Source organism: Macrobrachium nipponense, chromosome 25, assembly GCF_015104395.2.
Source record: "Macrobrachium nipponense isolate FS-2020 chromosome 25, ASM1510439v2, whole genome shotgun sequence".
NCBI lineage: Eukaryota > Metazoa > Arthropoda > Malacostraca > Decapoda > Palaemonidae > Macrobrachium > Macrobrachium nipponense.
Window position 1 is genome coordinate 73,085,095 of NC_087214.1, and position 15,629 is coordinate 73,100,723.

At 39.1% G+C, this 15,629-nt stretch overlaps 1 protein-coding gene across 1 annotated transcript in view; it reads right to left on the minus strand.

The window, feature by feature from the left end:
• LOC135199106 (cardioacceleratory peptide receptor-like) overlaps nucleotides 1-15,629 on the minus strand; it is a 74,649-nt gene that overhangs the window by 26,638 nt on the left and 32,382 nt on the right. Inside the window, 2 exon segments of the mRNA XM_064227025.1 lie at nucleotides 4,692-4,787; nucleotides 5,247-5,340. Of these exon segments, the coding sequence (XP_064083095.1) occupies nucleotides 4,692-4,787; nucleotides 5,247-5,340 (190 nt within the window).

Below are 15,629 nucleotides of genomic sequence, written 5' to 3' on the forward strand. Positions count from 1 at the left end.
TATATATCTTTATATAAAAAGTTCGAGGGGCCCAGTCCACATTCAAGTTTTATCTCTTGTTACTTTTTTAATTTCATTTGGACAGTTTCACGATTCGGGTTTTGATACGTGTGTATATATATATATATATATATATATAATATATATATATAATATATATATATATATATGTATATAAATATATCTGAACCCTCACTAGGAGACTTACACCAACATCAAATAACATTAGGGAGAAGCAAAGAAAAGAAAAAAATCAGCACTATTTCACTCTGAAAGGAAAAAGATCAGCCCTATTAAACTCTGAAAGAAAGAAAGAATCAGCTCTATTTGACTCTGAAAGAATAAAAATCAGCCCTATCTAACTCTGAAAGAAAGAAAAAGATCAGCCCTATTTAACCCTGAAAGAAAGAGAAAATTAGCCCTATTTAACTCTGAAAGAAAGAAAAAATCAGCCCTATTTAACTCTGAAAGAAAGAAAAATAATCAACTTTATTTAACTCTGAAAGAAGAAAAAATAAACCCTATTTAACTCCGAAACTTAAAGTCTTTTAGAGGGAGCGAAAAATCGCGCGCGAAATTTCAGTCAGTGAAACCGAACACATTTCAGAGTTGAATCTGGATTACCTTAACCAGGGGACCCATTTAAATATGCAATAAGTTCCAGGAACGTCGATGCATATAAAGAGCATATTATTGCAAATGCGTAATGATGGGTCGTACTTTATCAAAACGAAGCGATGTGACAATTCCTGTCGGAGTATGGACGTGACAGATGTCCTTGGCTGTTTGACCAAGGTTAGGAGCAAGTGTGTATACACACACACACACACACATATATATATACTAATCAACTACCTCTCACATATCACCAAAAAAGACATTAATTATACATAAACATATATACACAGTAACCCTTCAAAATATGACGAAGCTATGGAGCAACCGTATGCATATGTACATATACATATATATAAATAGCTATATATATCGAATACAAGGAGCCCATTAAAACCCCAAAATATAGAAAGTAAGTACTATATTTCAGATACTGCTGTCTCTCTCGTCATTACCTACTTGAAGAGAAAGACAGCAGTCTCTGAAATATAGTATTAATATCTATATTTTGGCGTTTTTATGGGCTCCTTTTATTCAGAGGGATTCTGTTGCAATAGAACATTTTTATCAGTCATTCATATGTATGTATATATATATATATATATATATATATATATATATATATATATATATATATATGTGTGTGTGTGTATGTGTATGTGTGTGTATGTATGTATGTATAGTATGTATAGTATATATATATATATATATATATATATATATATATATATATATATATATATTCATCCTTCACAATGCAACCGAACTGGTGTGCAACATTCACCCTTCACAATACAGCCAAGCTACTTTGCCACTGTATGCATATATATGCATATACATATAGATATAGTCAAACCCTCAAAATACAGCGGAGGTAAGGCGTAACTATCAGAACAGCCATTATTCAGATTACGTGACAACACAATTATCCACAACAAAATGACCTGGTTAGCGACGATAAGGACCAAACCACTCCATACTCTCGTTATCTCAGCCTGTATGTGGGTAGCAGGTGGAAGGCATACAGTCATAAATTCTCGTACATGAAAGTAAACATACATACGCGTACACAGATGTAGGTGACAAATAGTTTGTTATAAGTGTATGAGCCTCTAACAGGAAATGATTTTATAAAGATCAATTTTATAAAGAAGTGTACAATCTTGTAACATCTTTACAAAATCTATACGTAGGTTACAATATTTTATAGTTTTTTATAAAATCTTTTTACAAAATATGTCACAAGGTTTTATAAAAGAATATTTTCACAAATATGTAACAAGATCTTAAAGATTAATTTTATACAAGTATACAAGTAAATTTTATAAAGATTTCACAAGATTTTATGAAGTTCAATTCTATGAAGATGCCACAAGATTTTATAAAGATCAATTGTATAAAGCTGCTCAAAGATTTTATAAAGACGTTGCAAGATTTATAGAGATCAACTTTATTAAGACGTTACAAGATTTTGCAAAGATCAGTTTTATAAAGATGAATTTTATAAAGACGAATTTTATGAAGTTGTTAACAAATTTTATATAGATCAATATTGTCAAGACGTTTACAAGAATTGTGCGCCCTTCAAAATACAGAAAGGTCAAACTTGAAGTTCAAACATGAAGCTCAAACGGATATTTGTAATGTACACATAGAGATTAAATATACTTATTTATAAGACCGCACTGCTTTCAAATGCACGAGCTTACTACCAAGAAGACTCAGTGAGAGAGAGAGAGAGAGAGAGAGAGAGAGAGAGAGAGGAGAGAGATATAACGTCGAACCAGATGTCTTTTATGCGATGATTGAAGGCAAAAAGATTGGAAGTTAGAGGAAAATACACTGGCCATTTCCTTTGTCATAAAACCAACCCCTCCTCCCCCCTGCCCCTAGCGCCCCCTTCCTTGACGAAAATCCAGTGGGGCAAAGAACTGGGACTAATGTGTCGAAGAGTTTCACTTTAAAATATATATTCATGTATACCTATATTACTATACCACTATATCTATGTATATCTCTATATCTATATACATCAAAGCTCACTTAATCACATAACACACACTGACACGTGTAGCAGCTCCGCCCGTCCTTTCTAAAACCATTTGCATATCATAATGAGTTCAGTCACTCCAGAACGGCGACCTGGAGTGAGTGACGCCGCATCTCCTGAGTTGGTCTCAATGTGCCGACGCCTCACCTGATGTCGCCTTTGTTTGATCGAGGCTTCCTCCTAATTACGTGTGGCGTCCGACGGGCCTTATTAGCTCGGATAAGGAGGACGGGGCGGCGGTGCATTCTGGGAAATGGCTTTGGCTTGGCCCCGGAGGGCTTCAAAGGGAGGTAAGTGATGCTGCGAGACTGGAAAGCGGGTAAGAGGAAGGTGGGCGGGAGAATACGCCATTCAGCGAGTGGCTGGTTTGATGTAAAAAGTGTGAGAGGGAGAATATTCTGCGCAGGAAGTGGCTGGTTTGGTGTAAGAAGTGTTGCAATCCATTGCGAGAGAATATCCTGGGGAGGGAGTGGCTGTTGTGACGTAAAAAGAATATAACGAAACATCAAGGGAGAATATTCTGTGCAGGAAGTGCCTGGTTAGATGTAGAAAGTCTGGTCGATTGACTGACTCGGCACATTCTAGGAACTGGCTTGGCCCTGGAGGACCTCAAAGATAGGTAAGTGGCTCAAACAGATTGGTAAAGTGGAAAAGGAAACGATGTGGGAGAATATGCCGTGCAGGGAGTGGCTGGTTTGATGTAAAAAGTACATCCCAGAGGGAGTGAATGTAGAATGTTCTGCTTGGGTGATTGACTGGCTTGGCATAAAAATGAACTTCCAAGGAAGGTCAACAGAATATGCTATGTGGGTGAGTGACGTCTTTGGAGAAAAACAACAATTCTCAAAGGAGAGTGCCAGGTTTGGTGTAAAAACTGTCCAGTCATTGTCATTCTCGTTACTTCTAATTATCATTATATTCTTACTTCTACTTGACCTTTCACTCAAAAAGTATATGAAGTATTTTCTTATCTCAGCGATTCAAGATCTACTTCCCATCAGCAAAATGCGGAAAAAAATCACGATGAAAAATTATCATTCGAGACGAATAGAAAAAAATAAAACACAATTATCAGAAACTGAACAGGAAATTCATCTCGCACCTCCAGCTGAGTTCCAAGAATTGAAATTTCAGATTCCTCCTTTTTCCCCAACACCTCTAAATTAACACTGGATTAGAAGACACGAGGGAAGAACAGAGACCTGTCTGGGACAGACGTCGTCCTTAATTTCCCTTCTCTCTCTAGGATCAGATTAATGTACGTTTTTAATACATGTGCCATAATTAAGAGGATTTTTTTTCTTGAAGGAAACAAAAATTTAGCATAAAAAAAAAACTTCGCGTAGCGGATGTTAGACATCTGTCGTCGACGGGTTAAATTCCCAGAGATGGACTTGTGGTGAGATTCCAGGTGGAATCTAACCTATTTAGGAATATATTTGTGATTCCCTGAAAGTTGGAATCTGGTACGGTTCCCATCAGTACAGCCCAGTGCTTACCAATAAGCATTCTTTTCAATCCCCTTCAATCATCAAGAGTCAATTATTCAAACAATGTCAATTGTACAATAACCTTTAAAAGTTGGAATCTAGTAGGATTCCCATCAGTACTCAGTACAGCCAAATCTTTGTAACAATAAGCATTCTTTTCAATCCCCTTCAATCCTCAAGAGTCAGTCATTCAAACAACGTCAATTTTACGTTAAAGACCTTCCAATGTTGCATCATTCAATCTTGCCTATGATATATAACAAACTATAACAACTCTTTATAAAGCTGAGTCCACTGACGAATGAATTGCAAGGTCTCCAGACAGCAACTCTTCATGTCCATATTGGATTCTAAAGTCTGCCTATTCAGTTATTAATCTTTCTGCACTCTCTTTTCATAAACTGCAGCTTCTTGTCTCAAGCGATTATAAAGCGATTATAGTATAAACAGCAGACCAGAACTGAACATGTCCAGCTCAAGGCCGAGACAGAATACAGCGAGGGAAGCCTTAGAGTGGCACTCGAGGAACAACTCACCCTCGACAAAGGTTTCCATGAAGAGGACGAGACTCGGGGAGGCGAATATAGCCGACAGGAACCACGCCGCAAGGACGAGGCGTTTGGCACGACGCCCTGTGGAAAAGGGAAGGGTATATGGAGTTATTTCAGTTGGAGGTAGTTATTAGATCGTTGAAATTTTCCCAAGTAAAATGATGTTTGTCTGAGTAGGGGGAGAATACGTATTGTTTCTTGCTTACTAGGTCAACATACATACATAAATACATGCATACATACATATATATATGTATGTATATATGTATATATATATATATATATTATATATATATATATATATATATATAATATATCTATATCTATATATATATATTTTATATATAATAACATACACACACACACACAGTGATCCCTACAAATCAGTGGGTATCACAATTGCAAATACAAACTATACATATGTATTCATTTGCTATTTCTGGCATAAATTACACACACACACGCGCGCGCAAAGGTATAGCCTCATGCATCTGAAATCTTATGTATACACCAAAAAAAAAAGTTTATAATGACACTCACAGCTCCCTGAAAAATTCATAGGATGAGTGATGGCGTCGTATCTATCTATACTCAACGCCACCAAGACATACGTGGATGAATAAGTCACCAGCACCTGTGAAGAGAAAAAAATGAAAAATGTGATGAGTGAGTTTTCACTGAATTGCAAAGCAGTTGCATGCAAAGTCTGCTGTCACACACACACACACACACACACACACACACACACAGATATATATATATATATATATATATATATATATATATATATATATATATATATGACGTCACAACTCCAATGTCCAATGACTGGCACTCCCAAATGGCGCCCAGATTTCCAGATATCAATATCAGACGGCGGATGACGACACTTGTTGTGTTGCAGCCATCGTTCCACTGAGCACGTAATTCGAGTAGCTATCATGTCCGACCATCGGAAGGCCATAGTTGGTGCAATTAATGATAATTGATCATATTAATTGGGCAGGTAAAGGTGTGTGTGCTCCGTAGCCGTCGCCCGGACGACGCGCTCGGAGCGGATCCGAAAGACGGAAGATGGTGGTGCTTCGTTTTCGTAATCCATCGGTTCTGGATGACGTGTATCGTTACGAAGGGACGATGGATCGGACGGGGAATTGTCGAAATGGAATGGAAAATCTCGAAAAGCAATGGAGGGTCTGCAAAGAGGATTCAGTGTAAAGGTTAAGTCAATAATAATGTGCAAGATGGCGTTTCCAATGAGAGACGAACAGGTCTTCAGTAGAAGATAATTAGTTAATTAAGTTTATATATATATGTGTGTGTGTGTGTGTGTGTACATGTATTAAGCTACAAATGTCCTTTAATATCCAACATAGTTTCTTCTAATTACAAATACCCGAATTCGACAGTGATTTGTAAGGTGGGCATCGGTATCAACTTATATCTACCTCACTTGTTGGCCGAGTCGGTGAAGACGTCACTGAAGTCCTGATTTCTCCTCTGCGTGCTTGTTCGAAATCACGAGGGGACGAAATTATTATCAACTATAAAAAATTCCCCTTCGGTTAACATTTGTGAAAATGTATTAAGTCCGAGGTAGAGCGAATTGGAAAGTAAAGGACATTTGTAGGTGAATGCATGTATATGAATCACGGTGATGTGATAAAAATTCACACATATATATATGTATGTATGTATGTATGTATACGTGAGTGTGTGTGTGCGCGCGCGCGTTTATGTATTCAATACAAAAGGCAAAGAAATTCCGAGCCAAAAGAGACCTTCAAAGCTACATCAACCAGGGTTTAAACTCGTCACTTGATAACCCACACAGGAGTACGCCATTGAAATATCTCATATCTCGGAAGACGACCAATGACGTCGTTCCAACAACTTCTTCTGAGGTCGCGCGAACGACCCCTTCGGAGGCAGCGGAATCGCTCTCTTAAAACGGCGTTTAAAGAGGCCCAACTTCTTCCGAAAGCGCGAGCGGCGACTTCGTTCGCGAAAATGAGGTATTCTCAGGTTTCTCTAAGCCGTAGTCGGAGTCGGCGACGGCGTTCGGACGACGCTTTGCAATGTAAACAATGGGATATAGAGTCGTCTTGAGAGAACGAGTTTAAATTACGATTTTAAATAAGAGTAAACACTTGTTTAGTGCTGCCATACTAAATGGCTGACGATGTCTTCTTGGGAGTTGGGGGGAGGGGGGGGGGGGGGGGGGGGGGGGGGGGGGGGGGGGGGGGGGGGGGGGGGGGGGGGGGGGGGGGGGGGGGGGGGGGGGGGGGTGGGGGGGGGCGCGCGCGAAGACTTTATGCGACAGCTAAGATAAAAGAGGTTTTGTAAATAAAGGAGATGAAATTGCACTAAAAAATAATAGTTAGAGAAGTCAGACAGCCTAATCAAAGAACGGAAGCGATAATAGAGGCCTTTAGTGATGCCTACAGTGCACCACGTAAAGCGCACAGGACTGCGATACCACCATAGGCCATCTGAGGGTGACATCTCACTAGCTGCAACCCACCCGAAACGACTAACTACCAGGTATTCATTCAATTCCTAAGTCAACGGAAGCCTAAAGGGATTCGACGAAGCATGCCTAGGGCAGTGCGCCTCGCTCAGGGAATCGAACTCGGGTCTTCTTGTTGGTGAGGCGTATTATTATTATTATTATTATTATTATTATTATTATTATTATTATTATTCAAGCTTCCAAAGAAGTAACAGAATAATAATACGAAATACAGAGATCAGTTATCAGAATAAGGAAAACGACAAAAGCATATATACGTGAAAATGGAATTCTACCGCACAAGGGGCTCATCCTTGAATCAGTTCGTGAAGGGTGATTCTCTTACTGGTGATATTATACGATGAAGAAAGACATTCCGGTCATAAATTTAGCCAAAATACAGATCGATTAAGGCAGAGACTTAAAAACAAATGAATAAATATATCGTAAATAAATAGGTAAATACATACATCCATCAACATTAAATTAAGATGAGGATGGCCTCGAAATGTCTACAGCTTCCCCCCCTCCCCCTCCCCCTCCCTCCCAGATCATAAAAGTAAACATTCTAAACGACACGAAACAGAAAGCTTCCATTCTTTTAATTAAAATCATCTCCACAAGTCAAGAAGCAATTGAAAAATCACCCGTCCAGCATCTAAACCGCAGGTTTAATTAAACCTCTCTATTGTTTCGCCAATCTGCAGCAGCAACAGCAATAAAACAGCAGCGAACAGCAACGGCCAGACTGCAAAATGACATCTAATGAAGCCATTAAGTATTCTAGCTCGCCACCGAGCCATCCCGCCACGACCGATCAGTCCGCCATATTGGGAAGTGACGTTCGAGCTGGCCATATGGTAGGAATGAGGAATGAGAGGGAGCCTGCGTGTCACATGGGAGGGGTTGTGTCCGTGCGCGTGACGACGGGTCACAGAATAAGGAGATATAGTGATGAAAAGCGATAATAAAGCAGTAAGTACCAGGAATACTAATATGAAGTGATAAATCGATGGTAAAAGCGTATCAGAATATAAAGATGTATAAAATAATAATAAAAGAGTAGGTACCAGAAAAATTATTTAAAAAATTAATAAATAAGGACAGAAAGAAAACCAGTAGTTGTTATTTGTCACTGATTTAATCGCTGATAACACCAGGTTCATAAATATCCGATATTTATGATTTGTATAGTGATAATTTCATATCTGCGAAATATTTCACAAGGATTTATCGGTATCAAATATCGCTTCAAGTTACGACACCATAAATATATATATATATATATATATATATATATATATATATATATATATATATATATAATATATATACTATATATATATATATATATATATATATATATATATTTCCTTCATTGAGCAGACTACACAGCCATTTGTAAATGGCGCGGGGACGGCGCCCCCGCGAAAAAAAATTATTATTTGGGGGAACACGTGGACCAGGCACCATATGTGACGCAATATTTCCTTTCCTGTTGTTTACTTCTGAGATTTTCGGAGAGAGAGAAAAGTTATTACTTACAGTTGGTGGTCCCAAGAGCAAAACCATTTAAAAAATGAGAGAGAGAGAGAGAGAGAGAGAGAGAGAGAGAGAGAGAGAGAGAGAGAGAGAGAGTTGTAAATTATCTCTCTCTCCCTCTTCGAATTTTGTTTCGTATGTGGGTTTGTGCGTTACCCATAATCTCTTTAGTCTCCACTTATTCCTTCTCGTTCTTGAACATCCTCTGTCTGTCTGTCTGTCTGCCTCAAGTATTAAGGATTTTAACTCTCTCTCTCTCTCTCTCTCTCTCTCTCTCTCTCTCTCTCTCTCTCTAAGTATTATGGATTTTAACTCACTCTCACTCTCTCTCTCTCCAAGTATTAAGGATTTTAACTCTCTCTCTCTGAAAGCATTATAAGAAATCACTCCTTAATTTCTGCAGTGACCGAAAATGATATTGGAATTTTCTCTCTCTCTCTCTCTCATAATATTAAAGATTTTAACTCTCTCTCTCTCTCTCACACACACAGGGGTTTTATTATACCTTTTATTAATGTTTTTGTCATCGGAGGCTGTTGTTATGGAACCCTTACTAACCCTTCTTCTTCTTCTCCTACTTCCTCTACGAAACGGCTAAGAATTTACTCCCTTGATTCTGCTCCTTATTTATCGCATTTTCCTTCGTTTTTTCTATCTCCTAATTCCTCCAACGCCGTAAATACTCATTCTTCTTCTTCTTCTTCTTCGCAATTTGTTTACAGAAACATCTTGAACGACGCAAAAAAAGCAAGAAAAGAAATTACCGACCTGTGGAGGGGGGTTGGGCAAGGTGGGGATTGGGGGCCCTCCCTGTTCTTTCTTTCTTTCTTCTTCTTCTTCTATGTCGTACACAAACGGCTCCAATTTGTCTTCAGTTTTTCCCTCCCCTGGTCGGAGGCTTTATTAATAAACCTGGCTCACACAACAGCATCATAAAAATATCCATACACGAGGAGGGGTGGGGTGGGGGGGTTGGAGGAGGAGGAAGTGGGGGGAGGGAGATCAATAATAAAGTTACTTTATCACCTACTCCTACTCTTGAGATGGCTCCGTAAACGCCATCTATCGGCGAGAGAGAGAGACATTTACCACTGCCATCTAGTGGCAGATATAGCACTCGTGTTTAGTAGCTTGGCACGGGTATTTAGATCAGCAGAAGTCTACTAAGCGGAGGCACCAGTGTTTAGCCCTACATCTACTGGTGAGGAAAGTTATCTACTAAGAAAAGAAGAAACGAAGAAACCTGAACCATCTACCGAGTGGAATCTATACTTCTTTATTCGTGTCTAATTTATAAGATGGTCTTCAGGTTAGGTTAGGTTTTCGGTGAAGAAATTGGCATTGAGCAGCGCCATCTACAACCAAAGACACTGAAGCCTATCTAACAAGGGTTAAATCTATATTCCTTTAATCTGTCTGATTTATAAGATGGTCGGCGTGTTGGGTTAGGTTAGGCTGGCTTTACGCTCGACTACTGTCTAAGATGGGCGTCGGGTAAGGTTTAGCTGGCTTTACGCTCGACTACTGTCTAAGATGGTCCTCGGGTAAGGTTAAGCTGGCTTTACACTCGACTACTGTCCAAGATGGTACTTGGGTAAGGTTTAGCTGGCTTTACGCTCGACTACTGTCCAAGATGGTCCTCGGGTAAGGTTAAGCTGGCTTTACACTCGACTACTGTCCAAGATGGTACTTGGGTAAGGTTGAGCTGGCTTCACGCTTGACTACTGTCCAAGATGGTACTTGGGTAAGGTTAAGCTGGCTTTACACTCGACTACTGTCCAAGAGGGTCCTCGGGTAAGGTTAAGCTGGCTTTACACTCGACTACTGTCCAAGAGGGTCCTCGGGTAAGGTTAAGCTGGCTTTACGCTTGTCTACTGTCTAAGATGGTCCCTAGGTTGGGTTAAGCTGGGTTAGGTTAGGTTAGGTTTTCAGTGCAATAAGATTTGCAGTTTATTATCTACTATCTACTTTTGGAAACAAGTGACTCATACAGTGAATGTTGCTTTGTATTCTTTCTACTGTTTTCTTACGTGTTCCTCCACCTTTCACTCTAAGGGGAATTCACCTTCTCTACTATTTTCACTGGATTTTCCCCTAGCCTCTGTTTTTCCAGAGTTCTATGACCTCCTTACTTTCAAGGGGTGTGTTTACCCATTTACTTTCTATGAATTCTCTCGTCACTACGAGGCGACCCTAAGCAGTTGACTGGCAACCAGGTACATAAACCATGCTTGGGTCAACAGAGGCATGATGAATTTTCTGACGAAAGGAGCCAGGTTCGGAGAGAGAGAGAGAGAGAGAGAGAGAGAGAGAGAGAGAGAGAGAGAGAGAGAGAGAGAGAATCTATTTTACAAAACGGACGTATGAAAATCATAATATCGGATTTAAATAGGAAAATAAAAAAACAGATATGAGAGAGAGAGAGAGAGAGAGAGAGAGAGAGAGAGAGAGAGAGAGAGAGAGAGAGAGAGATTTCAGTTTGCTAAAAGGTCGTAAAGAATTTATAATACCGGACTTAACCCGAATATGACAATAAAACTCAAACATATAAATTCACGAATCAACAACAATTATCCCAGATTAGTTTGAAAATAACCATCAATAGAAAACAAAAAACAAAAAATTGGCAGATTACCAAAATTACCGAGAAGGACCTTTCATTACCCTCGGGTCAGTCCTAAAACTAGTAATTATAGTTTTCAAAGATGAAAATCTGTCATTACGGGAAAAAACAAAAGCTAATGCCGTTTAACTGGAGTAATATGCTTCAATATCTAAACGCTCGTCTCATGTTAAATTCAATTACGTGTGAATTTGCCAAGATAACGATTTAAAAATTAATCCTTTTTTTTTTTGCACAGTTTCCGGAGAGGCAATTATCCACGTTATGGCTCCGGGGCGCTTAATTAATGCATGGTGCAGTACAATTGACGACGATTTTTGCGTGACGGACTTGGTACGACAATAGACGGTCGTAAAGACTGCAACTTTTTTTTAGTTTCCTGTAAATGAAAACTATTGCGCAGCCTTAGTCCGTCCGCCCTCAGATCTAAGAAAATTGAAAACTACTGAGGCTAGAAGGCTGTAAATTGATATGTTGATCATCCACCATAAGATCATCAAACATACTAAATGGCAACCCTCTATCCTTATTAGGTTTTATTTTATTTACGGTTAAAGCCAGCCATGGATCGTGCATCTGGCAGCGCCTTCCGGAGGGCATAGGACGCACCCAATCCCTTCCGCATCTGGCGAACAACTGAAGAGCTGAGAATTTCCTCATAGTTGATGGTTTGATACTCTGAAGTAATGTTTCATTTTAACGACTTCCGACCGCAGTAATGATTCTCATATCAGAAAAAAATGAATAATTAATAAGCAGAGCCATTGTGTTAAACGATCTATACGCTATACTATGCAATGGCGTCGCGGTTACGTTACGCTAAAAAAAAAAAGCCACCCAATCAATTAATAATGCAATGTTGCCAGCGAATGGGTTTTTAATTTTCTCTCAATAGGGCGCGTCAGATGCAGGTAGGGAAGATTGGTTATAAACTATTGAATAACAATTGTTTTTGTTTTATACCAATTATTCTGGTTATATGGTGAAGGCAGGGGTGCTCGCAATGAAGGTGAGAGCTCGCGGTACATAGTGTCTCTCAGTCTTTCAATTCGTTCCTCAGTTCATCTTATTTATAAGTTCAGACGAGGCATTGCTATACTGTTTTCTACTGCTTTCTTACTTGTTCCTCAGTTTATCTTATTTATAAGTTCAGATGAGGCATTACTAAATTTCTTTCTGCTTCTTTCTTACGTGTTCCTCAGATTATCTTATTTATAAGTTCAGAAGAGGCATTGCTAAATTTCTTTCTACTGCTTTCTTACGTGTTCCTCAATTTATTTAATTTATAATTAAATTGATTAAAATCCTAATAAATAAAGTGGAATGTGTATTCATATATGATTACATATATATATATATATATATATATATATATAATATATAAACAATATAACTGTGTAAATATATCATATACATATGCATACACACACACACACACACACACACACACACACACACACATATATATATATATATATATATATATATACAATATATATATATTATATACATACACACACACATACTAAACATATTCACCCACAAAACTGGAATTATCGAAACCACGTAAGACCTCAACGCGGCAAATTCCAGTCATTCCTCCTTCTGTACAACATTCCCAGCAAAAGAAATTCCCATTAGTCAGCGAAAATATCGAATCTCAATATACCGCTCGTCTGTCGATACTTTGAAAAGAGGGGTGAGGGGGAAGACCCCCTTCGAGATATACAAATGTATTTTATATTATATTTCGGTGTAAGGGGAAGGGGAGACAGGGGAGGGGGACAGAGGGGAGGGGGAGGGGGAGAGAGAGAAAGGGGGGAGGGGGGTAGGGGCGACCCAAGATTGACGAAAGGATCGCAGCGCATTTTGTTGGGGAAATGATGGGGAGGGAGAATGGTGGTCGGGGGGGGGGGGGGGGGAGGAGAGGGGGAGGAAGGGTGACCTAAAGGAGGGAGATCAGAGTCTTGGACAATGATTGGACCATGTCCATGGGATCAAATCACCCCTCCCCCCCGACAAATCCCCCTTCTTCGGGGGTAGGTTCACATCAACTGAACATTTGATGTCTAGGCCAGTCCCTTACGACGCTCCTGATTGGCTGTTGATAAGCCAGCCAATCAGGAGCGTCGTAAGGGACTGGCCTAGACACCAGATGCACGGTCGATGTAAATCTACTATAGCATCGGTTATATAAATATAGGACGCTTAGGTTGCAATCTGAAAGCCTTCAATCCCCAAGAGAAATTAATGAAATTTCTCTACGATCCAGGCAGGGATTCGAACTGCTCACAACAAGAAGAGAGAGGTTAATCACAGTTAAACAACATCACAGGATTCTGGGGTTAAGTGGTAACCTCTCTCTCTCTCTCTCTCTCTCTCTCTCTCTCTCTCTCTCTCATTCTTAAAGCTCTCTCTCTCATTCCTAGTCTCTCTCGCTCTCTCTCTCCCATTCCAAAACGCTTGTCCTCTCTCTCTCTCTCTCTCTCTCTCTCTCTCTCTCTCTCCTCTCACACACATTCCTAAAGGCTTTCTATCTCTCCTTCTATCCTATCTCTAGAGGCTTAATATCACTCTCTCTCTCTCTCGCTGTCTCACATCTCAAAAGCTTGTCCTCTCTCTCTCTCTCTCTCTCACCATCAGACTTTTAAATGAAGCAGCCACATTATTATTAAAGAGTCACTAAAACGTAATCCGGTAAATCTCGGGGGATTATTTCATCATATCTTTTTATAATTCTAAATCTTCTCTGCCTCTTTTCATTTGGCCGCAGTAATCTCCTATTTTACGAGATTACTACTCTTCTTGAGATTAAAAGCTTTGGTAAAGGGTTTTGGATGGAGTATGTAAGGTTCCAGTGTTGTGTTGGGGAAGAATGGATGTTGCAGCTGTGTATGTATGTGTGTATGTATATGTATATATATATCAATATATATATATATATATATATATACATATATATATATATATTATATACAGAAAAGATATTTGTCACACTCCGTCAATATACACCAAGTAAATCTGGGTCCAAATTCCTTTACATAGCCATAAAAACCCACCAACTTTTCTCCATATTTCATACTCAGTATATGTCACTACCGCCGGTATCCCATAAGCCATTGTGACAAGCATGACGCAAAACAGCTCATTGGTATGAGATGACAAAACCGGAGCATTTTCCAATATTTGTCACTCGGTCTGACAAAAATAGTGGAAGTTTATTTCTATCTTATGCAAATGCTACGTCGACTTGGGTTTGTTACGTAATGTAGAATCACAAACATGATTTGACATATACTCATTTTTCAAGATTTGAGGACCATCCTCTCTCTCTCTCTCTCTCTCTCTCTCTCTCTCTCTCTCTCTTTCTTTCATCCCATCCATGGCCCACGTCTTAAAACCTCCTTAAATAAAAAAAACTGCATTTCATATTTATAAAGCAATAAAAAAACAAATTTTTAAATGTACTTCTATATATGGATTTGAGGGACATTCTCTCTCTCTCTCTCTCTCTCTCTCTCTCTCTCTCTCAACCAGGGCGTTCCCATTAACCCCAACCCCCCACCCCAGAAAACATGAATTTCATTCTTATGAAGCAAAAAAAAAAAATTCTAATTCATACTTTATAAAAAAAAACCTTAGTCTTGAGTTCTAACGAAATTTTACAATCAAGTTTTTGTTGGCACCCCCCCCCCCTGGGGATGTCCCTTAGCCCCCTCCCCTCTCCCCCCCCCAATTAAAAACATCGGAAGAAAGCAATAAAAAAATAATCCGTTCCATTTGCGTTAAAAAAAAAAAAAAAAAAACTTCAGATTAAGTTTCCTAACAACATTTACAGTTATTTTCTGCTTCCCCCCCCCCCATCCCACCCAACCGTGGGAACTTCCCTTACCATCTCCCCTCTCCCACCTCCCCCAAGAGAAAAACGCCCTTAGAAATAATTTTTTAAAAACTATGCTTCCTATTTACATTTTATAAATGAGGCGAAAAAAACTTAGACTGGTTTCTTAGAAAGAAAATATATTTTTACATTTACGTTTTGATCTCCCCTCCCCCCAAAAAGGGGAACTTCCCTTAACCCTCTTTCCTCCTCAAAGAAAAAATCAATTTTAACTTTAGAAAGCAATTAAAAAAAAAAAGTGTTACATTCACATTTTTTTTACAAAAAGTGAAAAAAACCTTGGACTTGAGTTTCTAAAAAAAAAAAATAAAATTTACATTCACGTTTCTCCTCTGTGCCCCCCCC